General features: G+C 36.8%; 1 protein-coding gene across 3 annotated transcripts in view; it reads left to right on the forward strand.

Annotated features, from left to right (window-relative positions):
* The window catches only part of Parp8 (poly(ADP-ribose) polymerase family member 8), a 169,452-nt gene that overhangs the window by 85,513 nt on the left and 57,437 nt on the right, over positions 1-26,502 (forward strand). For all 3 annotated transcript variants that reach the window (XM_042690552.1, XM_042690553.1, XM_042690551.1), the window contains exons 4-8: positions 5,254-5,291; positions 13,016-13,105; positions 14,253-14,323; positions 16,091-16,168; positions 17,364-17,458. In XM_042690552.1, the coding sequence (XP_042546486.1) occupies positions 5,254-5,291; positions 13,016-13,105; positions 14,253-14,323; positions 16,091-16,168; positions 17,364-17,458 (372 nt within the window). The remainder of the gene's footprint in view (positions 1-5,253; positions 5,292-13,015; positions 13,106-14,252; positions 14,324-16,090; positions 16,169-17,363; positions 17,459-26,502) is intronic.

Below are 26,502 nucleotides of genomic sequence, written 5' to 3' on the forward strand. Positions count from 1 at the left end.
CTCCAACCATGTCCTCCATGTCCTCCAACCATAAGCCCAGCTCCATCCCAGTTTCGAACAAAAAAAAACCCAGTTCTCCCCAATTTCTATTTTTTAAACTTAATTAATTTTTATTACAGAGGTGATGTACAGAGAGATTACAATTGCATGAGTATTGCATGAGTAGATTTCCTTTCATATAGTTTTTTCTGTTCCCTCACCCTCTCCCAATTTCTCCCTCTGGTCCTCTACTCATGAGTTGTATAGTTTACTTTCATCAATTTCATTCATCAGGCATTTTTCCCTTTCACCTTCTTCTCACAGCCATTGGGGGGGTCACAGTTTTTCTCTCTGGTTTTATTTTGGTGCATTACTTATTGCTGGTTTTTAAAAAATCAGTTTTAAAATACTATACACTTATTAGGAAGTATCGACAGAGCTTGCCACAACTAAAATCTTTGTTTTTTTTTTCTTTTTTTGAGACAAGATCTCACTGGATGACCAGGCTATATGTAATGCATGTGTGACAGTTTGATGTTCGTGTGGCACTAAGGTCATTTTTAGAATTCTTCTCTAGGAATATGATATGCAAGCAATGGGGAAACTGGATCAAAGATACCTTCTTGTGATCTCTATTCTGTACAAGTAAAATTAAAAGAAATATACAGTGGTGCTTTAAAATATTTAACTTCTTTTGTCTGTTGTATTCTTTGTTCTGTGTTTTGTTTTCTTCTGAATTTTAATCACCCATAGTTACCTGACTTCAAATTAGTGCTTGGTTTATTCTTGGTTACCAGAACTTCTGTCTGCCTTCCCTTTTCCCTTCCCCCTTTTCCTTTCTCCTTCCTTCCCTGTCCCTTGTTGCCTGTCCCTTTTCCATTTCCCCTTCCCCTCTCCCCTTGACTCCTTTCCTCTTCACTTCTTTCTCTTTCTCCTCTTCACCTCTTCTCCCCTTCCCTCTCTTCTCTTTATTCTCCTTTCCTTTTCTTTTTTCCTTCCCTTTGCTTTCCTCCTGCCCCCTTTTTTTCCTCATTTTTTTCTCTCCCTTCCTCTTTCTCTTCCTCCTTCCCTGGTTCTCCCCCTTCTTCTTCTCCCTCTTCTTCCCTCCTCTCTTCTCTCTTTCTCTCCTTTCCCCTCATGGAACAAGACCATGGGGACCAAATGCATCATTTCTGTCAAGCTGAGAAAGCACTCTACCACTTGAGCTATGCTCTTCCTCCACCACCCCCCAAGTTAGTTGTTCTTGAACATAAAAATGAACATGGTGTATTGATACTTTGAGTAGTATCCAGCCTCATTTCCACTTACTTCCTCACTTGACATTTTTCGTCTGTACTTAAACTCGTTCCATGTACTAAGAAGCAGCATGCCCGGGGTAGTGGAATCTTGGAGAGTTGATCTCTCCTGGGAGAATTTCACTGCCTTTGCAGCCCCACTCGGAACACCTCAAGTTCAAGAACAAGTTCTAGAAGGCAGTCATTTTTCAAGGGCTTAATACTCAGCATCATGGGATCTAGATGGAGTCAGGAAACCCTATGTGTAAACTACGGTGAAGCTGTGTCTTCACTCACACAGCGTTAATGAGACAAGCTCAGCTTCTAAAGCATCCTCGCAGTCTTGTTACAGTGCGCTAGGAATACCAGTGTTAGCTCTTTCTGTCTTTAACGCATGACATTTGTTTGTTTTTAACCTGCTTATGTCTGTTTCTCAGACTGTGATTGTGGAGTTACTTTTGCCTATCAATTTTTGCTTCATATGTCTACAGCTCTATGATTAGCTGCATTACATGTTCCTGATTGCTGGGACTTTTTTTTTTTCTTTGTGGGTTTTTGTCATTCTGAGTGATCCTTTAATGTCTTTTTCTTCAGTCTTTTGCTTAGTGATTACCTGGTATAATCCTTTTTAAAAAATTCTGTTTTATTGTGGTGATGATGTACAGAGGGTTACAGCTACATGAGTGAGGTGCTGAGCACATTTCTTGTTGAGTGTTGTTATTCCCTGCTTTGTTGTTCCCCATCGCGTCTCTTTCATGAGGATCTCTAAAAGATGGCATGGAGTTGGCTTTTCCTTTTTGTACATACGACTGTCTTTTCCTTTTAGCTTTATTCACTACGTATAGTTAACTAAGATTAAAAACCTTTAGTGGTATGTATAAAGTCAAAATTCACTTACTATTTGTCTTTTTCTCTTCTGATCTTTTTCTGGATGTTGTTCCTTTTGCTCTGTCTTCTTTTGGGGATGGATAGTGAGCAAATTATTATTTTTTAAATCCACTCTATTGGCTATTAGACATGGAGGCATATGAATAGAACCTCAGCACTGGGAAGTCCCAAGAAAGAGGAGTACCAGTTAGCCTTCGGCCTTGGGGAAAAAATTAAGAAGGACGAAGGTGAGTCATGGTCTACTGTGTAGTCCAGGCTGACTTCACACTTGCGATCCTTCTTCCTCAACCACTCATTGCCGAGATCACAGGAATCATCCTACCTTGCTCTACTAACTTTCTTTAGCCATTGGGGAGTAAGGATGTGAGTGCTAATGCATTACACATCTGTAACAGCTGTGATCATTCCTTAGCATTAATGTGACATTAGTTCACATAACCTGGAAGGTTAGAACCTTGAACTATATATAGCCATCTCATTCTTCCCTGTCATCGTGCCTAGGCATCTTTGTATGTTTCAGGCCACTCAAGTGAAGTGGATTTTTTGTATGTTTTAGACAGTCAGATGTATTTTAAAGGCATTAATAAAAAATAGTGCTTAAATGAGGGAAGAAGCGACACTGTTAAAAAAGAAATGGACCTAATATCTGACTTATGTAACTGTGACCCCTCTGTACATCATCTTTACAATAAAAATTTTAAAGAAAAGAGAAAAATAGTGCTTTATACTTTCTCATGTTCATCCAGGATTTGCTTAGGATATAGTAGGTCTGCTATGGGCAAATATTCATATTTTCTCTGCTGTGAAGATTTTGTTGCCTTCCTTTCTGGTGGCTGTTTGCACTGGGTGTAGCATTCTGGGTTAATACTTGTCCTGTTCTCTGATGTCAGCAATGGCTCTTGCCATGACTTCTTTGTATGGATTTGTTATTTTACCTATGCCCTCATTTGTATTTTTTGTTATATTTGATTTCCAGCAGTTGGCTGTATACCTGGGTATACTTTCTTTATGCTTCATCTGTTTTGGGTTTGCTAATCTTTCAATCTGCATGTCTGTTGTATTTCACTTAAACTGAGGAAATTTGTAATTCTTATTTCCTCCCTATTTTACACTCTCTAATCTCTCCTTGATCTCTTAAAGGTGTACAAATGTTTCTTTATGGCCTAGTAGTGCTTGATAATCTGGATTTTTTTGTTCTTTTTTATTCTTTAGGTTGGATTTTCCTTTACATCCTTAAACATACTTAAGGAAACAGTTTCATTGTCATTGTGGGCTAATCCTAGCACGTGAATTATTGTATATAAACTTTTTATGCACATGTAAAGTGATTTTTTTTGTCGGTTGTGGGTTTGAACTCTGGGCCTGGGCTCTGTCCTTGCACTCTTCAGCTCAAGGTGAGTGCTGTACCCCTTGAGCCACAGCACCACTTCCGGTTTTCTAGTGGTTTATTGGAGATAAGAGTCTCACGTACTTTCCTGTGCCACTGGCTTTGGACCACAATCCTCAGCTCTCAGCCTCCTGAGTAGCTAGGATTATAGGTGTGAGCCACGGGCACCCAGCTGTAAAGTGTTTTTTGGAGTGTATTGGATTCAATTTGTGAGTGATATTTTAGGTGGACTGTCTTGTCTCTTCAAAAAGAATTGAGATTTCATTTTTAATAGGCAGATAATTTTACTTAACTCTGTTCAGCTTCAAGCAAATGTGTACGTCTTGGTGGCTAGTTGTTTTGTTTAGCTGACTAATACAGACTCTGTGCTATTCATGAACTAACATAGGTGACTCAGCTGCAAACCTGAATAGACATAGATACCTAACTTCTAGCTGTGCGCACTCTAGTTCGTAGACAGAGACATAAGCAAGTCATTCTGCTACTCTCTGTACATTATTAGAGGTCAGTTCTTAGACAACAGTGGGGCTACTGAGGAAACAGTTGTGAAATTGTTAAAATACAGTTAGATTGTTTTTGAAATAATTAAGTTCTTCTTATAATGGTGATGACAGATTGGCTGATGAAGAATGACTATTAGTTGTACTTTCATCTGATTTTGTTAATTTTTTCAATGTAGTTTTGTTTTTATTTTTCAGAAATACACTGTATCGTGAGAAAGCAAAATTAAAATAAGTGTTAGGGGGAAGGGACAGGTCGAAGGGGGGTGAAGTTGTTGAAAGGTGACACAGCTCGAGATGCATTGATACATAGGTGCTTTGTTAACTGACAAAATAATTCAACACATAAGCTAAAAATTAAGAGAAGTGAAGGAAGGGGTAGGGTGAGAGGGGTGGGTGAGAAGGTTGATATGTGACACTGATCCAGATGCGCTGTATTTATAAACTGCTTTGTTGCATGGCAACTCCTTTGGACACTTACTGAAAGACAATAAAAATACCTTTTAAAGGGTGTTGGACTGGGCTCCTGCGCAGGGTCGAGTGCTCAAAACATGTGTGAGGGATGAGCTCCACTCCCATTACCGCATATAAAACACATGTCACTGGAGTCCTGTACTAAATAGGAAGACTTAACAATACAAAAAGAGGATTTGAGAAAAATGTAAGCATACACAACTACATGTTCAGGTGTGATGAAATTGTAGACATTGCTAAAATAAAATTGAAAAAATATCCCTTAGCCAGGTGGCTGGTGGGCCATGTTTGTAAATCCTAGCTACTCAGGAAGCTGAGACCTGAGGATTGTGGTTCAGAATCAGCCCAGGCAGGAAAGCTCATTATGACTCTTACCTCCAATTAACCATCAAGAAACTGGAAGTGGAGCTGTGACTCAAATCACATAGTGCCAGCCTTGAGGGAAAAAGCTCATAAACAGTACACCTTGAGTTCAAGTCCTAGTATCAGCATCAAACAAACAAACAACAACAACAACAGAAAAAGTGTCTCTTGGGAAGAATGTATAGATAGACTCATTCAAAGTGTTAATTAAAGCTCTGTAGATTTCTTATGTAAGATATATCCAAAGCTTTCTGATCTGCTTTGGATGGGACCTATCTATATTTATATTTGTGTAAGTGACAGGATACCATGAGGTTGGGATTTTGGTAAAACTATGTCTACTTTCACAGTAATTGCAACCTTGTCTCTTTTTCCTCTGTTTTAACAGTGTATCCTACTCAGTGCATGTTTCTGAAGATTACCCAGGTATGCTTTCCTTCCTTTACATTTTTATTATGGATGTTCATGTTATGGCTGTGAATATATTTTTCCTCTAGAGATATAAAACATAAATACATGGAGCCATGAAGCACTGGCAGAGGAAGTCTTAAAAGAGTAGAATAATTAAGAGTAGAATAACTGTGAGCCGCATGTCTTAATCTAACACATAGTCAAGGATCCAAGTAATTTCCTGATGAGGAACTCAAAGGAGTGCTACTCTCAAGGCTGCAGCTATTATGTGGTTCATGTGAGTGGGCGGGGCGGGGGCGGGGGGGGGGGGGGGGGGGGGGGGAGAGGGAGAAAAAGACCGTGTTTTCAAATGTGACATTTACCTTTGGCATAGTGGTATACACCTTGTAACCCCAGCACTCAGGGAGCTGAGTTAGGAGAATCAAGGCCAGTATGGGTTACATAGTGAGACTTTGTCTCAAAAAATGAATTAAATGAAAGCAAATATACAGCCATAAAAAAGAAAAAGGACAATTAAACTTGGACTACACTTAATGAAAACTACCTCAACAGCAACATACAGATAGGTACCAGTGATTCCTAGATATTCAGGAAGCCGAGGACTGAGTATCTCAGCTCACACAGAAAAGTCTGTAAGACTCCCATTTCCAGGGAGCCCACAAAAGCCAGAATGAAGGGTGGCTTAAATGGTGGAGCACTAGTTGTAAGCAAAGAATTAGCTTAAACACAAAAGAAATAAAGTTTAAATAATCCTCTGATACCAAACTATGAACTATAAACTATTTTCTTTCCCATATTTTATTAGCATCCATTAGTTATAAAAGAGAGCTTTATTTTACACATCGATATCTCTATCTGTCTGTCTGTCTGTCTATACATTGCACCTTAATTACATTCACTGCCCTCTATGATGTACTGTTTTTAATATGGACTGTACTATATAAATATATTCAAATACCTAGACATGCATACATACAAACATACCTACACAATGAAGTTACATACAAACACATACACAATGAAATTACTGTGGCAAATGACCACCAATTATATTTTTATATTATGGAAGGTAAAATCATGTTCCCAAACTAACAATTAAGCCAGTTCAGAGAACTTTTGAGTAGAGTCTTCTACTTACTTATCGGGACTTCAGCTCAAGACCCAGTCTATCATTTGAACCATGTTTTTCAGTTTAGTTTTCACATAGTCTACTTTTCCCAGACATAGTTTCAGCTGTGATTCTCTTACATTTAAAGCCAACTTCTTAAAATTATTTTGCTATGCTAGTCATATTTTAGCATATATTATTTTGCTATGCTTGTCATATTTTTAGCATAATATTCCATATAACAATTGGACAATGATTTTTTTCCATTATTAGTGCTTGTTGTTTTTAAATAGAAAATTGTTTTGAGCTCTACTGAAAGATCCAAGTCAAGGAATATTCACGAGGAAAAATATTCTTTGCTGATAATTGTGCAGTCATCTCTCTGGATGCAGAATGTTTCTGTATTATGTTTGGGAAACAAAAGCTACCCTACTTACTATTACCTACATGTCTTGTAGCTGTATAAAACTTTACATCACAGAGATAAAGTAATACCACTTTATCAAAACTCCATCTGAAGACGCTAAGAGAATATTATGTAGCCCTGTATGTATGGTAGAAGATGCCTTTAGCAAAGTAAATGGACCAAAAGCTTAGCTCCCTCTTGTGGCCAAGGGGCATTGTTTGGGCTTTTTCCAACTTGATAGGCACTTCACTTAGAAATACAGTGTGGTTCCCTGTAAAACTCCTATTTACTTGCTCATTTTTGTATTGTTTGCAGTGTTAGGGACTGAACCTGACATCTTGCTCATGCTGGGCCAAGTTCTCTACTACCGGGCCCTGGCCGCAGCCCCTTAAATAACTAAAGCTTCAAAAGAAACCATAATTAATTAATTAATTAATTAATGGATTTGCCTTCTGGGGCACAAGTTTGTAGTAACTTTCCAATATAGAAATGTATTTCATTGACTAAAGTAAAGGAATGTAAAATCAAGGTTGCGATTTAAAATGCTGGGGCAGAACTTTGAACTGGCCGATGCATCTGGTGTGTAGTACTATCGCCTCTAGTATGCAGTGCTAGGTACAGAGTCCTTCAGTGTACTTTAACACAACCATGCACTTCGACGTACATGAGTAATGGCATTCATTCCTGAGGAAACACCTTACAAAAGGTCAAAGGCTATTTCCCAAGGGCATGTGGGTTAGTCATTTAAAAATGTCTATAATTCAGCTTTGATTCTGTTGCTGGTGAGGAGGAACTGTTGGTGTTTCTATGGAGCTGTCTTCAAAATGAGTTATTATTACTATGATAATTTCTCTCCCTTTATTAAATTTTTATCCTCATTTATTTGTCCTAAGAGTTGTTAGTTCATATGGTTTGAGTTTCCAGATAGATAGTGTTATTAAAAATTCTGTTTCTGCTCTTGCATTCTGCTCTTCATATCTGTGTTCCCCCCCTTCCATAACTGGCTTGGACTTTAAATATTACTGGAGTAATATTTAATAATAGCTGTGAAAGTTGGCAACATTGTCTCTCTTTTCATAATTAGCTTGCTTTCAGATAAAATGCATTACTCATTTTCACATTCATCACTTTTGAAAAAAAATTAATGATAAATCTTCATAAAATTCTTACTTGGCATTTGTTGGGGATGCCATGTATACTTTCTTCTTTAAGCACTAAAATGAGAAGTTACGTTTTCAGGCATTTTAATGTTGACCTCTTGGAATTATGTCCACTTTTTATCACTTACTTTGGTGTAAGGGAACTAAATGGATCCCTGAGCATTTGAGAGAGCTAGCAGACCAATCTGTCAGAGCCCGTGATCTTCTTAGGGATGATTCTGGTACAATTCTTATATCTTTGCCGCAATTATTGATGTTAGCTCTTTGTATTTCTTAGTTATTTTTAATGTGTTCTTCAAAGACACTGTACTGCTGAGATATCTAAAATATTGAGCAAAAACTTTTAAAGTGTTCTGTCCTGAACTGTAAACAACAACAACAATAACAAAAATCCACCCCAAACCTTTGAGCCTGTTTTTATTTTTCTCTTTCTCGTTTCTGTGGTCACATTTGTTCTTGTTGCTTTCCCTTTTCTCTCCCTTTGGTTTGTCTTCCTAAGTTGGCCTTTGGTAAAAATTCTGTCACACATATAGCTCTCTTTACTGTTGTTCTTAATTACCTTTATTCCTTCTGGCAATGTTCCTCTAGCTTATTTTTTCCTGCCTGTGTTGGATTGATGGCTTCAGTGATTAACTCATCATCTTGGCTGGAAGTTCAGGATTATCTTTGCCCTTTGGGATTGTGTCAGCTTTGCCCCTCCGCCCAGTCATAATGCTGTCAACCTCCTGGGAATGGATGAGCCATTTTATAATTTCCATTTTGCTTATTAACCAGTGAGATTGACTAATATCCATTCCATTGTTTGTTTTTATGGAAATGAAGACTTTATAGAGTCATTATTCTACAAAATGATGAGTGTAAATGAAATGAAACCACAGAAGGGAAGAGAGCAGCCTTCTGACTTCCTTGGACTTTGTTGTGGCTTTTTTAGTGAGGAGTGTCTGTAATGGATTTGAGAATGTCATATTTACTATGGTCACAAGTTGGCTCTGCAATAACAGCCCAGCTGAAGTCTTCAATTCTCACCTGTTCTGTTCTCACATTTAATGAGGAGGCTTACCTCCTTGTGGGAATGAAATCTCTCTTCTACATTTCTTACTGGAATCTAGAGGTAGGAGATTTCTGGATATACGTGAGGACTATGCCTGGCTTTTTGAAAATGAGAATTGGAATCCCACCCAGATTCTATCAAATTAAAACCTTTAAAATGTAGTTGTTGGTATTTACAGTAGTTGTGGGGTGATATTTTCTGTTTGAAACAAATCAATAATATAGTGACAAGCATTGACTTTGATTCAGAAAGAATCAAAGCTGTACCATTTATTTTTTTACACTATTTAGTAATATAAGGGCATTATTTAATTTCTCTGAGCCTTGGTTTCTACATCTTTGAAAGTTACTGATACTTGGCTGGCTGGAAAGTGCCATGAAATTCTAGAGAAAATTTATTGAAAATATCCAGAATATAGTATAAAGCCAATGTAATTAGTATTTGTAATTATAGTTATTGTTTGTCTCATTACATTGTAATGTAAAATGGAATGACTTAAATTATCCTATTTTTCAATTTAAGTAGAATTAGTAGTTTCTGAGCTGCTTTTTGGTAGCTCTCTACTCCTCTTTTTTCAGTGGTACACAGAATGGGGAAACCTAGAGAAAATACTCATGTTCTTATCAGTGTTAGCAAAGATCTACAGGAAATCTACAAGATATACACTTAAAGATCCTGTCTTCAGAGTTCTGAGCAAACAAAAAGAAAGCTCCAGTGTCAAGTGGGAGAATTCCAGTAAGGGAATTTGAGTTGGCAAATATCCTTATTCTACATTGAAGTTTCTATATTGACTATATTCAATATAGAAACAGGGTTCACTTCCTGAACCCTGTTTATGTTCTACTTTTCTATTTTGAAAGAAAGGTGATGGCATCATTACAGATGCCAACACAATTTGAGGAAGATTTAGAAGTAATTTTTAGGCAATATAAAAGAAAACAGAATTCATACCGATTGGACTATCTCAGATCATCAGTAGCAGAAACCAAAATCTCTCCATTCTGTAGCTAACACTGTGGCTTTAGTAAAAAAGGACCCAGCACTAGTTGATATTGATGTTGAGTTTTTTAAATTTTAAGTATTTAATTGTCGAAGATTGAATATTTAACACATAAAGTGAAACAATCTCTCTCTCTCTCTCTCTCTCTCTCTCTCACACACACACACACACACACACACACACACACACATTGTGTTGGTTACCACACTCAAACCAAACTACTTAACACATCTACCCATCATCACCCATGCATGTCTGTTAAACCTCTGGAACTTTTTCATCTGATAACTGAAAATATGAAGTCTGATTGACACGTCTCTATTTCCCTCAAATCCCATTTTTGGTAACAAACTTTTACTCTGTTGCTGTTCTTTTCTTTTTTTTTTTTTTAGATTTTGTGTGTGTATGTGAGACAGAGAGAGAGACAGACAGACAGACACACAGAGAGACATTAAGCCTAAAACAAAAATTAAAACTATGCAAATGCCTAGGTACTAATCAAAATACAAACAAAATATCTTAAATATTTGAAAGCATATTTCTGTTCTTCAGCATTAGACAATACATATTCACCAAATTATATTCTTTGGAATCAAATCTTGCTGGTTTCTTGTACTTTTACTACTTTGTGGACTGTATAGTGGTGATGTGGGTGTTGTAGTTATTTTATTTTTCTGGTTTTAACTTTTTTGTAAGGGGTGAGAAACATTTTGATAGGAGAATTTTGGTAGGGAAATCCTGGAAATTGAGTTATTCTCTGTATTATTCCTTGTTTCCTTAAGCATAACATTGCAGGTTTTTCAAATTATCTTTTAGGTAATTGCTAAAACAGGTTTCAGTTCAATATATTGTTTATGAATACAATGCATCTTGATCAGTCTTACTTTATCTTGATGCGTTGGTGAATTCTTCCTTGTTTTATAGTGCTAGAAATTACATGATGCTTTAACAAAATTCATGGGCTAGCTTTCCTGGCAATTGGTGGGCATCTTTTACTGGTATTTTTCTAATGCTGTCTTTCATGACTCTTTCTTCTTAGTTTTGTTTGTTTGTTGGTTGATGCTGGGGACATCCTAAGGATCTTGTATATGTTAGGTCAGACACTCCACCCGTACCTCAAGTCTCCCCCATAGTAGTTTGCAACAAGGAATCCATCATGTACAGGAAACACAGAATTAGTTGATAAGGCAGCAGATAACTTCAGGTCTATGAGACTGTGAATGATGGGAAAACAACCTAGCTCTAATAGAAGGTTTTGACACTTAATGTCAAGGTATGAGGATACTGATAGATGAGACTTGATCAGCATTTCACCTTATGTCAAAAGAACAACTAAAATAAATTCATAGGAAATTTCTTTCTCATTCTGTAATGCCACTTAAAAATAGAAGAATTTTAGATCCTCTTTAATGGTATTAGAAACCTAAATGAAGCAACATTTCTGATTAACACTAACCAGAGGAATGAGGCAAGCTAGCTTGTTTCATATCTAGTCTTCTTCACCTTTAAATCTGATTTTCTTGTCCTCCAGAGTGACTTGTAAAGCTTTCTGTTTAATGAGGACATTTTTTTGCTAATTGGTATATATATATAATGTACATATATATACATATATATGTATATATATACATATATGTATAGCTTCTCTTTTACTTTTTCTCCAGGTCAAAAAAAAAATACATTTTTAAGGAAGCATAATGATTTTGATATCCCAGTTGAAAATAATGTTCTCACTGAATTGACACAGTATTATTAAAAAGTGTCTCAAAAAAGTCTTCTGATATACATTCCTTTAGTTATCTGAACACTAATTTCACTTAGTTGGAATGAACCCATGCTACTCATATTAGTTGGTGATATTTTATACTGTTAATAAGTAGGGCATTTGCAATATAGGACCACTGTCAAGAATTGGTGAAGTGTTTGTTAAGTAGTCATCTTACAGAGTCTCTGTGGTGATCAGAGACAAAAGATGAATAAACCTGAGCATTATAAAAAGATGAATAAACCTGTTCATTATATGATAGGAACATGTACCTGAAGATCTGTAATTATTGGGGAACACAATAAACTTAGAGCGGTATTTTTTTCCAGAAAAATATATAGGAAGTTTAAGAGTAATTTAACATGCTGTGTACTCAACTTGTGCAGTGCACATAGATAACATTGATTCATGAAAGAGTATTTGTAAGACTGCATCTCAACCTAAAAATATACAGTGGAGTTATGTAGATGGTACGATTTCAACAAAACCTTCATCCTGAATTCCTAAATCATTTCATCTCGACTCTTTTATTGAGTCAGAGTCTTGCTAGGCAACCTCGACTGACCTCAAACTCCCCATCCTGCTACCTCAGCCTTCCAAGTGTGGACACTACTGAGGTCTGCAACTATACTGGCTTTGAGTCTATTCCACCAAGTACTCTTTGTTAGGTTTTCTCCTTCATTCATTAACCCTGCTTCCAGTGGTAGGATCCTGTTTAGTGAACTGAGGCAAAAAGTTACATTCAAAGGATTTATTGTCATGTGGCATATTAGAAACACATTTGAAAATAGAAGGATGACAAAGGCCGGCAACCCAAGCACTCAAGAGGCCAAGGCAGGAGGAGGATGAATGGAGCCTAGCCAGAACTAAATAGTGAAATCTCATCTCAACAATCACCCCTACTCATCTTCAAAAGAAAGAAGTGTATTAGGATAGTTTGTATCAGATTATTTTGGAAGGATACATAAATGTATTTGAAGAACCCACACATTTATAGACTTAATTCACACACAGATCTTGGCTTTTTTTCTTCAGAATGTTGTCAGAATAGCAGCATGTTCCTTATGACAAAAGACGAGGTCATAGCTCTTATTTTTATGAGTAATATATATTTGTGTTAGAAGTAAATTTAGTTCTAAGTAAAACTGTTGTCTTTACAAATAATATACAGAACATACAGGACATACATGTTTTAATGAATAACATATTAAAACATAGTAATGTTTTAAATTATCCATATTATTTTCAGACAATACATATGTGTCAAGTTCAGAAAACGATGAAGATGTACTCGTTACTACAGAGCCAATTCCTGTAATTTTTCATAAAATAGCCACAGGTAACAATAATGCAATGTTTTTCTTATCTTGAATTACTTTTTTTTCAAATTAAGTTTTTGTTTTTTCTTTTGGTCTGGTCATGGGGGCCTGAACTCTGGGCCTGGGTGCTGTCCCTCAGCTCTTCAGCTCAAGGCTAGCGCTCTACCACTTGAGCCACAGTACCACTTCCGGCTTTTTTTTTCCTTTTGCTTATGTGGTGCTGAGGAATCAAACCCAGGGCCTCATGCATGCGAGGCAAGCACTCTATCACTGAGCCACCTTCCCAGCCCCATAAATTTTTTTTATTGTGAAAACACTGTACAGAGGGGTTACAGTTACATGAGCAAGGTTTCTTAATTGTACATAGTTTTGTTGTTGGTTGGTTCTTTATTGCTAATATAAATATCCTCTGTATGTCTGAATCTGCATATAAATTTTAAATCTAAAATACGCTAGCCGGGTGCCAGTGGCTCACACCTGTAATCCTAGCTACTCTGAAAGCTGAGATTTGAGGATTGCGGATCAAAGAGATAGACAAGACATTACGTTGAAAACAAACTTTACATCTTCTAGGGGGACAGGGGAGTTGGGCGGTGGGGAAGAAAGGGATGGTAGGTGAAAAACAAAGGAGGAGGTAACAATGCTCGAAAGGAAATGTACTCATTACCTTACTCTTGTAATGTAACTCCTCTGTACAGTATCTTTACAATAAAAATATATATTAAAAAAAAGCCCAAGCAGGAAAATGCATGAGATATCTCTCCAATTAATCACCAAAAAACTGGAAGTAGAGCTGTGCTCAGGTGATAGAGAGCTAGCCTTGTGTACAAAAGCTCAGGAATAGCATCTGGGCCCTGAGTTCAAGCCTGAGAACCGGTCTCCACACAAAAAGAATACTCTAGGTTGTTTAGAAAACACTATGTTGACACTGCTCTTGTAAAAAACATTTCTTTTAACAGTTGTTCTGCTGAATATGAAGGGTAAAATCACACATCAATAAAACTTGGATATCTAACTCCCTAATATTATAGAATTTCAAAATACTCCTTAATACTTTTGCAAAAGAACAAGAATAACCCAATGGGAGATTTTAAGATCTTAAGAGTGCTTGGTGAAAACCATTCTAAAAACTAACATGATTTTTAAATGGTAACCTTTCTCTTTCAGAATTAAGAAAAACAAATGATACTAACTGCTGTTTATCCATAAAGGCCAAATTACAAAAGGAAAATGGAGAGGTATGTAAGTTTTGTTTCTTATTTCTTAAGAAAATAACATAGATGCATTTAAAATGTACCAGGTATTTGAAGTTAATATTTCATTGAGATTAAAGTTGCATATGGTCAATAAAACTTAACTTGGGTACTTTTTAATATGGGAAGAGTGACCTAAAATGAACTCTGAGAAAGCAGTTCTCAAAACAACAGGAAAGAAAGAAGACTTAGTCCTAAGTAAATACAAAACACACTATTTGTTTTATGTTTTTGCCTGAAGGACTGTAGTGAAACAGCAGCAGTTTTATGACTTTTTCAGCACAAATTGAGCATACATAATTTCGGTGGGACACTTAAAATTTTGTTTCTAAAAGATGATCTTTTTGGGCCAGGCACTGGTGGCTCACGCATGCAATCCTAGCTACTCAGGAGACTCACCTGCCTGGGTAAGAAAGTCCCTGAGACTTGTATCTCCAATTAAACACCAGAAAACTGGAAGTAGAGCTGTGGCTTAAAGTGCTAGTGCAGTAGCCTTAACAAAATTGTGCAGGGACAGATGATCTTTTTAGACAAAAAAACAGCAGCTAGAATAACCTTGTTATCAATTGTTTAAAAACACAAATTCATCTCCCTTAAAAATTCTAATTGGATCTGTGCATACTTCCTAGGCCTATCCCCCCACACTGATTTTCACCCCCCTTTTGTTATCCACTGGTGAGAACAGGTGCTTGAACAAAACCCTTGCCAACTAAAAATGTATTCAACTTTTACAAAACCCAGTCACATTTTTAGGATGTCTAGTGTCCTTATACACTTAAAATTTAGAAATGATTATGACGCAATGAATGAAGGGATTTCTGCATCTAAAAGGATTACTCCCCCTATTTTATTATGTTGTTACTATGGACAATTTTCTTTGAGACACATAACAAATGTGGTTCAGTGAGTGAAAAACTCAGACTTCAAGTCAAAGCATAATAAATTAAATACTTTTTTGAAGCCTAAATTCTAAAGCAAGTAACTTCTGTATGCTAAAAGTTGTCTTAATGTGATTCATATTTATTTTTATAATATGATTTTTATCTTGCATTTAAAGTCTTTTCTCTTCTGTTTTCTTTCATTTTTTTTCTTTCTTTTGCCAGTCCTGGGGCTTGAACTCAGGGCCTAGGCACAGAACCTGAGTTTTTTGTGCTCGAGGCTAATGCTCTACTACTTTGAGCCATAGCTCTACTTCCAGCTTTTTGGTAGTTAATTGGAGATAGGAGTCTCATGGACTTGCTTTCCTAGGGTGGCTTTGAACTGTGATCCTCAGCTCTCAGCCTCCAGAGTAGCTAAGATTATACATATGAGCCACCAGTGCCTGGCCATTGAAAGATTTGTTTCATGCTGTTGTTTTAGATTGGCATTGAAAGTGAGAACAGTCTTGGAAAAATAATACAGATGATAATTTTAATATAAATTAAATTAGAGCTTGCCAAATGTTGTAGCCGAACAAAGATGAAGGTGTAATTGATTGTATAGAGGCTTTTGATACTCATCAAATATTAAATTTCACATATTATCTGCAAAAGAAAACTTTAACAAAGATTTACTTTATGAAGAGCTACATGCTTGCAAGGTAGACACTTACTGTTGTTTGTTTAATTTGAGTTATATTACACTTAGAATGTTTTATATGTAAAATCCATGTAATAGGCACAAAACTCATTAATACTACTTGCTACCTCATATTCAAAAAGAAAACAAACTAATTTGTGCATGAAAATCTTCTCCTTACTTTATTATTTTAAGGAATCAAGACAGAATAGTACAGTGGAGGAAGATTCTGAAGGTGACAATGATTCTGAAGAATTTTATTATGGAGGACAGGTAAGAAAATCTGTCTTTGAAATATCCAATATCAAGGCTTTACTTGCCATATCTTCCCTAGTTTAAAGTCTAGGATTGATAGTTAAGTAGGGTTTCATAAGTTACTTCCTGTATCTGAATAATTTTTGTTTCTTCCTTGCTACATATTTTTAGAAATTAAGTTTACTTTTACAAATCATGTATAATCATCTATTTACATTAAGTTATGGAACCTTTTGCAGATAGCATTTAGTGGATCACAGACAGCAAGCCTTTTAAAAAGCACATTGCTTAAATATTTTGAAATGATGACAATATTGTGAAAGGGTGAACCCTCTTTCAAAAGCATTGTCAGCTAGTTTTAAATAGATGGTGATTAACCTTAAAATTTGATGAGCCCCAATTATTGGGTATTCTCATGTTTTATTTGTGTTCCTTGTGTTGACAAATTATTACAAAAGATGCCATAATATAAGCTACACATATGAAACAACTTGTTAGTTGTTTTCCAAGATAAATAATAAAACTGAGTGTTTGATGTTAGGCTATCTGTTGTGTGTGTGTGTGTGTGTGTGTGTGTGTGTGTGTGTGTGTGTGTGTGTGTGTGTGTGTTTTGATATATAGTTCTTTGGACAAATATGAACTATAACTTGGCAGTGACAGTTATTTAATAAAAGAATGCAAGTAACTTTAACTTTATGCATTCTGAATAAAAAGTCATTAATTTCTAAATCAAGCGTAGGCCCAAGGCAGTACAGCCGTGGACGCAATAAAACTGTTTCTTCTCTCCATGGGATACCATGCTGGCAATGGAATACTTTTCCTAATGAGATGGATTTTTATCCGACATAACATTTTAGAAAGTAGCATAATTCAAGTTTGATGTTTGTTTACAGAGCTAATTCTTACATAGGGCATCTAGTCTAGATGTATATTCTAGACATTTTTCAGAAAATTTCTCAGGCTCTTCCTTCACATATTTGCACTTCTATTGTGTTGAAAAAGTCTTCATTTTAATTTTCATACATAATGATGGTGCTAGCCCTATGTATATATAAGAACATCAGTGAATGTCCTACTGAGTTGACTTAGGGTTTTCTGGTGACGCTGTACGTGTTCGTGTAGGATGCACAGGCGATGGTCCACAGGACGGTTTGTGTTCTCATTCTTTCGATTCTTTTCACCCAAGTCACCTCCGCATCCTCCCTGTTATCAGGTGAACTATGACGGGGAACTGCATAAGCATCCGCAGCTGGAAGCTGATCTGTTGGCAGTGAGAGAGATTTATGGGCCACATGCAGTTTCTCTCAGGTAAATAAATACCTTCCATAAATAAATATTAAAGTTATTGGATAAGCCATTGAGATTTTTATATTTGTTGCTGAAAGTTAGTTACTTAAACATTTAGGGTAATTGTATTTGAAGGTGTTTGAGAAAATTCTGTTGTGTTTCTACTCCTGTTAAATGACATGGTTACCTTTTTATATACATATTTTTTAAGATGTTGCTTGCATTACTAATTAATTAGGTAAGTAATGATCTTGGCAGTATTAGGGTTTGAACTCAGAGCTTCATGCTGATACACAGATGTTCTATCGCTGAGCCGTACCTCTACCCCCTTCTTGCTCTGGTTGTTTTAAGGTCTCACTTCCTCCCCAGGTGTGCACTTGGACCGCCATCTGCCAATTTTAGGTTTTGTATCAGAACGACCGAGCTTTTCCATTTGAGATGGAGTTCTCACAAGGTTTTCTACCCAGGATTGTTTGGACCTGCCATCCTTCCCCTGTCTGCTCCCACACAGCTGGGATCAGAGGCATGCCTCACCATAGCCCTTTGTTGATGCAGAAGGGACCTCACATGTATGTTTGGACTGGCCTCAAATGACAGTGCTCCCAATCTCAGCCCCACACGTAGTTAGAACTATAGTTTTGAGCCACCAGTACCCAGCAGGAAATTAGTTGTTCTAAAGTGTTAGTTTGAAGAAATATTAATTTTAAGATGTGTCATAATTAATTACTGTGATAGATTTGGCCATCATAAATCCAGGCCATACCTCTGTTAACAATGAAAGTAAATAATCCAAAACTACATGCATCCGAGACATGCTGTGATCTGGTCCCTTAAAGACAGTGACCTAAATTTGTTGTATGATATTGTATTTTATTTGATAGTTATATTTGGTGATGATTTTTTTGCCATTTAAAAATTATATTTAGTAATTCATAGAAAATACCAGCCCTATCTGCTTTTATTTTCTTTCCTATTACATGGGAAAGCCTTTTCTGCCATTAAACTATCTTCCAGGATTGAGATCTGGTTTATTGCAGTTTTCTAGGCTTTGCTGATACTAGAGTCTTTAAGTCTGTGTGACATTTTAGGCTCTTCTCACAAACTCAGTTCAGGTCCAGCTTCTATTCATCCAAACTACCCTGGTGGTCCAGGTTTCCTCATAACAGAGCATCGCATAAGCAGGTCTCTTGTCAAATCCCATGTTGCCTTGCTCTCAATTCCTTTGCTGAATCTGGCCAAGCCTGAGTCGGAAGGCTGCTTTTCTCAAAGCCTTTCCTGACTCTCTAGTGCAGATGAGTTATTCCATTTTCTGGGCTCATATCCCACTTGGCTTTTGTCTTGCTTATTATACTTTTTATGACTTTTAATTTATTTCTCCCTCCAACATTGAATTCTCTGTATGCTGATTTTTTAAGAGTCTTTGTTGCATTTTGCTTTGTTTTATTTTTTAATGATTCTCCCATTCTGGTACTTAGCATAGAACATGACATAACTGTAGTGTGTGTGTGTGTGTGTGTGTGTGTGTGTGTGTGTGTGTGTGTGTGTGTGTGTGTGTGTGTGTGTGTGTGTGTGTGTGCGCGCACATGCTAGTCCTGATACTTGAACTCAAGGCTTATGCATTGTCCTTGAGCTTTTGCGCTCAAGCTAACACTCTACCACTTGCTTTGGTGCTAGTCCCAAGGGTTTGAACACAAGGGCTGAGTGCTGACCCTAAGCTTTTTGTTCAAGGCTAGTGTTCTACTACTTGAGGCCCAGATCCATTTCTGGCATTTTAGTGGTCAATTGAGCAAAAATGTCTCATGAACTTTGCTGCCCAGGATTAGTTCAGAACAACAATCCTCATATCTCAGCCTCCCGAGTAGCTAAGATTATAGGCATGAGTCACCAGCATGTGGTTCACAACTGTACTTTGAGAGTGAACATATAAATTAATTGAGAAGGTGAACACAGTTATAATTTGTAACGGTTAAAATGTTTCCTTTAAACTTCAGAAACTACTCCCTGCAGCTTCCATAGCTAAGCTGTGGTCCTAAACCTCTGCCTTGCTCTTTTTTAAATTTTTGGTCAGAATTCCTGAACTCTGGGCCAGGGTGCTGTCCCTCAGCTCTTCAGCTCAAGGCTAGAACTCTACCATTTGAGCCACAGTACCACTTCCGGCTTTTTCTGTTTATGTGGTGCTGAGGAATCAAACCCAGGGCTTCATGCATGCAAGGCAAGCCCTCTAACACTGAGCCACCTTCCCAACCCTCTGCCCTGCTCTAGCATCTATGACAGCTCTGAGTGATAGTGACCGGATCATGTTTTGTAAAGCTAATTTTTTTTACAAACCGTAATGTTTTAGCACATTTGCTGTGAACATTTCCAAGCTGTCCCTATTTTAGCTCCATATTAGAGGCTGTGGATATTCAAGAAGTTCTATGTGTAAATGTGTGAAGGAAGCAGTAGAGCTCTTGGTAACTGCATAATAAATTTCTATAGAAATTAAAGGGTTAAATCTTTACCTTTAAATGCAATCATTGAACCTCTGCACCGATAAAAGCTTTGAAATATAATCAATAAGCATAATACAACATAGAATTTGACTTCATTCAAAATAATGTATTTTTAAAGAGGATCACCATGATACAAACTGAATACCTGTACAGTTAAAGATTTTTTTAAAATGTGATTTCTGTATTTTCTAGATCTGGTAATAGCATCATGAAATGATGTGCCTCTTAAGGCATTTATTATGTACCTGTGATGGTGCTGTACCTATAAGTATCCATGTTCTTTATTCTAGCACATCAGGAGGCAGAGAGACAATTTTATTGCAAGTGTGAGGCAAGCCTGGGTAGAGATTCTTCCTCAAACAAAACAAAACTCCATGAACTTATGATGATCTGTATTATTGTTTTTGTTAGTAAAGTCATCAAAAATTATTGACAATTGAAAGTAGATAAGTGTTTGAAACTTCAGCATTATGACACACTTAGAGTAGTAAAACCATTTGAAAGTTTCTTCTTGCCTTTTTCATTTACAACAGTTTTTAATTCACTTTAAACCTTAAGGAATTCAAGCCATTTTCTTGTCTATTCAAGACTTTTTCTAGCTAGAGAGGATGATTTCAGAATAAATAATCTTAGGGTATAAACATGAACCACATGAAAACTAGTTTGATTTCCTTAAAGTAAATTAAAAAACAAAAGAATTACATGTCTCCTCTTGATTCTGAGATTTAGACATATGGGAAGAGTAGTAGTTATGAATAAGGCCCTGGAATCATCTTCCTTGCAAAATACCAAGTCTATTGAAAACAGACTGTTCTAATTAGCTGTTCTTTTACTTAATTGAGGCCTATAAGAACTTAATGGAGTTTGAAGAGCAAAAGTACTTCAATAGGCACAATAGGCTATTTGGTGTCAATTTTTTTATGTGTCATCTAATGAGAAAGGCAGTTAACCACATCTAAGTTCTTTGTAAGAGGTGAAAAGAATGGATTGCCTAGATTGAGACAAAACTCCTTTGAAAGGAGGCTAAAAGAAGATGTAGAGAAAGTACTGAATATTAAATTCATCACTTAACATACCATGCCAGTTCCAACTGACCATACGATGCAAAAACAAGAAAGTGACTGTAGTAGCCACACATGCAGACATAAGTGAGAGTTCTTACTCAGTCTCTTCAGCAAGAAGTGAGTTCTTTTCTCTAGAACAGAAATCCTGTGATCATTCTGAGTGCACTTAAACTTGAATCACATAACACCATGCTTTGGCGCATGTCTTTTTGCTGTAGATGCTCTTATAATCATGTTGATAGAATACTGGTCAATGCCATTTGAAGGTAATTTCAGATCAATATTTTTTGAAAAGCAAACATTCTCATTTGGATAGGAAAGAAATGATTCTGATCATTTCCTTTGACATGTAAAATTCCCCTCCCATGTGAAACCCAGGTGAAGTAGCCCTTGCCTTATGGCCATGCCCTCTTTCATTTTTAAAAATTGAAGTCATAAGAGTAATGTACCTGGATACTAGAGTGTAAGCTCATGGAGGCAGAGATCTTGTTCACAGCTATATTTCCACTACGGGGCACATAGTTGCAGCTCAATAAATTTTGATTGAAGGAAAAAAAGAGTAGTTGTAACCTTTATTATTGTGTCTAATGCCTAACATGGAGTGGGCTCCCAAGAGTGTGACTGCTGAATATTTTAGTAACTGTGGGTGGAAAATAATGACCGGGCCTCTATGAGTTGTTGATGACTAAAAACAAGATCATTCCAATGTTTTTGATGGTTGGAGGAACAACCATCTACCACTTGGCTCATAGTTACCAAATCGATATCTCCAGGAAGGAAGGAAAGAGGGAAGAATGAGGAAAAGAGGGAGAGTGTAGGGAGGTAGGAAGGTCAAAAGAACAAAATATTACAAAAAGGAAAAAAAAACTACACAGATGGGGGATGGTCACTTTTATTTTGCTGAATTTCTAAATTTCCATTCAGTAGAAATTTCTGACAAGTCTTCTGTTTCTCTTGTCCTAGTGATCTGAAAGACTTGCATAATTCCACTACCACTAATACTTAGCATGGATGTATGAGCTAGTTTTGTCCAGGGATGTGTGCACATAGTGCAAGACAATGACTGAGTTCCTATGTCTTCTAGACTCTCTGTTATCCCAGCCTCCTTGATGACTATGGCCTGTCTCATTCCCAACCCACATAGTTATAAATCCTTTTAGTGTGAGGTAAGCCACTGACATTTTGAGGATATTGTTTTTATAATAGCATAGCTTAACCCACGCTGAAACATGTCATTCATCAAAAAGAGATCTTGAGTTGGGTGTTGGTAATTTCCTTTCCAGCATATTGATCTGATCTGGCAACTCTGCCTCTGAATTGAAGAAAAAAAGAATCCACCACTCAAAACTAGGAAAGCAATGATAGGAACGACAGGAAGGAGAGAAACCAATAGGAGAGGATTTCCAAAGACACGCGAGCATAATGTAGATAGGAGTGAGTTTCAGAGCTGAGATCCTGGACTCATCTGTGTTCCCAAAGCCTGGGGATGTCTTTGAATGAAATCCAGGATATTTAAGCTGACAGCAAAGTTGTAGCAATTGTTGGTTCAGTACTTCTTATAATCATTTTATCTTATTCTTGTTTTAAAATTACAAGTATTATTATTTTGTTTTATAAAAATATTTGTAGCTTATAAAAAGCCAGATGCCTTTCTTTTCCTCTCTAGGTTTAAATTCTCCTCAACCACTATGTCTTCTAGAGAAATTTATAGCCACCTTGGATACAGTCTTGCAAAAGCTTTAGTCTTGCCAAGAGTTCTTCCTGACTACTGAGTTTGCATATTTCTTGGCTCATTCACAAATCTCTCCCCCACACTGGGAAAAACCACACACTGAGTGAGCATGCAGAGATAGACATGGCAGCTGTTGAGTTTCAGATGTCACAGAAAGGTGTGTTTCTTCATAGAATAATCTCAAAAATGTAACTGCCCAATGGCTGAAAACAGAAATAATTAAATAGAAATAGAGGTTTATTTCTCATGGATCTGTGGAAGAAGTGTGTGTGTGTGTGTGTGTGTGTGTGTGTGTGTGATTTCCTTTACAGCTGATAAGGAAAAGTAACACACTCAAATATTTTTATAACCAGTATGGTCACATTTAATTTGAATCAGGGTGTACTGTAACATATCACAATAGTATAATGAGTAAGACAAGGCTTTATGGAGAAAGGAAGTGCAACAGAAATAACCATAAGGGCTCCAATATTTGATACACATTATGAACATATATGTGAATGAAATGTGTGTATGTGCGTGCGCATGCGTGTGCGCGCTCATGCCGGTACGATACTGGTGGGGCTTGCACTTGGGCCTTGTGCTCTGGCTCGGCTTTTGCATTCAAGGTTGGTACTCTACCATGTGAACTACACCTTCATTCCTGGGTTTTTGCCAGTTAAGTGGATGTAAGTCTCACAGACTTTCCCGCCTGGTCTGGCTTTGAACCTGAATCCTCAGATCTCAGCCTCTTGAGTAGCTAGGATTGTAAGTGTGTGCCTCCAGCATCTTGCAATGCGAATGACTCCTAATGACCATGTTTTTTGGTTAGGTTGGTTAAAAATAGAATGGCCAGATTCTGATCGCTCATGCCTGTTAGCCTAACTACTTAGGAGCCAGCCCAGGCAGGAAATCTGTGGGACTCTTTATCTCCAAATAATCCACAAAAAGCTGGAAGTGGGGCTGTGACTTACAGTGCCAATTGTGAATGAAAAAGCCAAGAAAGAGCACAAGGCCTCTAGTTCAAGCCCCTGGACCAGCAGCAGCAGCAGCAACAGCAACAAAACAAAAACAACAATACACACACACACACACACACACACAACAATACACACACACACACACAACAATACACACACACACACACACACACACACACGGAAAATACATCACCAAGAAAACACACACACACACACACACACACACACACACACACACACACACACACACACACACACACACACACACACGGAAAATACATCACCAAGAAAACTGTCCTAAAATATATGTTATTTTTGATAGAAACACTTCATGTGCATGTTCTTCAACAAGCCACATACAAAATTTTTTATTGCCTTTTGTTAATTGTAAAAAAACTGTACAGAGGGGTTTACAATTACATGGACAAGGTAATGAGTACATTTCTTATCAAGCATTGTTGCCTCCTCCTTTGTTTCCCCTTCCCATCCTTCCTCCCCCCTCTCCTGCTGCCAAAGTTGTAAAGTTCGTTTTTCGACGTAACGACTTGTACATCTCATTGTTGCAGTGAGTCCACCTGTATCCCTATTTAAACGATTTGTTTTTTCCCTTCCCCTCCACAAATTATACCAACATCAAATACAGTGAAAACAAGGGTTGTACCACGGGGGAGAGACATACAAAGCAACAAAAAAATCATCTTACACATATGCTAGAAACAATTGCATGAAAGCAAAAACATTTGAATACTTACCTTGGGGTTCAGTTCACCTAACATCAACTTATCTGACCTTTTCTGCTTGACTCAGACATATACTAGTTATTGCAAATAAGGGAAACCATGGGACCTATGTTTCTTTGGGCCTGGCTTGCTTCACTTAATATAATTTTTTCCAAGCCTTTCCATTTCCTAACAAATGGGGCAATGTCATTCTTTCTGATGGAGGCGTAGAATTCCATTGTGTATATATACCACATTTTCTTGATCCATTCATCTACTTTGGGCATTTACCCAAATGATCACAATCAAGACCATACTAAAGCTACCAGCACAACTATGTTTCTTGCAGCATTTTTTACCATAGCTAAGATATGGAACCAAATTTTTTTAATTAACCTAATTTCAACAAATACAGTCTTCAAAGAGTAGGGAGTTCACTGGAGATTGAAAAGTCTCATTAGGTATCAGAAAGGGATATTTACAAGCAGTTCTTTATCCATTTTGGAGGGATAAAATTGCATAAGATCATTTCTGTGTCATTTTCTTCATTTTTAAAAAATTGTCAAGTTCAATTTGATGTGATCCTTTTGCAGTGAATAAACAAATGCAGTCCATTAAATTATTTTTGAGTTATTATGAACCCAATACTATATTCAGGACAGAGCCACAATTCAAGTTGTGTTCATATATCACACATTTACTCGATTGTGCATTTACTATTCATGAGATCTTGGGCTACTGAAAGTTATTGAGATATAGAAGCAGTTCCCATGAGTGGGCCGCTACATCTGGACAAACTGTAATCACGCTTTGTACTCTCACAGTGGAAAGCATGAAATTACTGGCATTATATAAAAAGGGCATCACAACGGAAATGGGTTTGCATATACGAAGTGCCATTTGTCAGTTCTCTCAAGTGTGGCAGAAAAACAAAAAGAAATGCAACTATTTCCAGATATGCACCTGCAGAATCCAATTAATTGCAAACCTTTGGGGCCTTTGCCTCCTTAAAGTTCTGTATTAATTCTCCACCACAGTGAAGAAGAGCACTTGTAACCTTTATCCCGTGCTTTCAAAAGCAGATATTAATAGTGTTAGAAGTTGGAAAGAAACTAACTTTGAAAAAAGAAAAAAGGTGTTTAAAAAATCACCTATAGGATCACTTTCAATTTTACTTAACAGTCTTAATCAGGTTAATCACATTCTTGTCATAGCTCTACCATGTGATGTATAGGTATGATCTTACCTTGATAGGCCTTGAAAACTAGTTAGAAGGAAAATGGTTGTGGATGAAGTTTTACTGGTACATTTGTTTGTCTCTGATTCCATTCTCTGCCACTCAACATAACCAAAATTTTGACAGTTTAAATGAATTCAAACAAATGTTATTCTTCCAGATGAAACTGGTGAAGATGAGAGAAGCAAAATGGCGGCTGGGATATGGATAATGGTCACGGGATAGCCTGGCAGTTGTAATTACAACTTGTTATAACCTTTTGAAATAACAAGTGAGCAACATATACTAAAAATCCCAAATAAGTCATGCTATTTACTTAACCCAGTATTTCTAGAAATTATAGGTGCACATAGATTTTTAAATGTGAAGATATGGTTGTTTGCCAGTGTTATATCAAAAATGAAAAGCAAGCAAATATTTATTTTTTAATTTTTCATTACTCTTAAGTCATTATCTAAAGCGTTTTCAAGTCGGTGTGTCAGTTTTTAGACACAATGCATCTTGATCAGTGTTACCCCATTCATTATTCTTCTCATCTCTCCTATCCCCTATTATATTCCATAATTGTAGTTATGTAAGTACAATTATTTGTATTCATGGTTTTGAAGACTATTCCACAGTACAGACAAACATTGACTATAGAAGAGAAGAACCATATTTGGAAGACATTTGACTGAAATGTAAGCAAAAAAAAATGACCTCTCACTGAGCATGATAGTGCATGCCTCTAGTCCCAGCACTTTGGAGTCAGATGCAGGAGGATCTCAAGTTCAAAGTTAGCATGGTCATGAGCCCTTGTCTCAAAAAATACTATTAAAAGTTATGTTTTGGGTATTTTTTTGTCCATTGTGGGGTTTGAACT

This window comes from Dipodomys spectabilis, unplaced genomic scaffold, assembly GCF_019054845.1.
Source record: "Dipodomys spectabilis isolate Male_0828 unplaced genomic scaffold, ASM1905484v1 ptg000138l, whole genome shotgun sequence".
Classification (NCBI taxonomy): Eukaryota; Metazoa; Chordata; class Mammalia; order Rodentia; family Heteromyidae; genus Dipodomys; species Dipodomys spectabilis.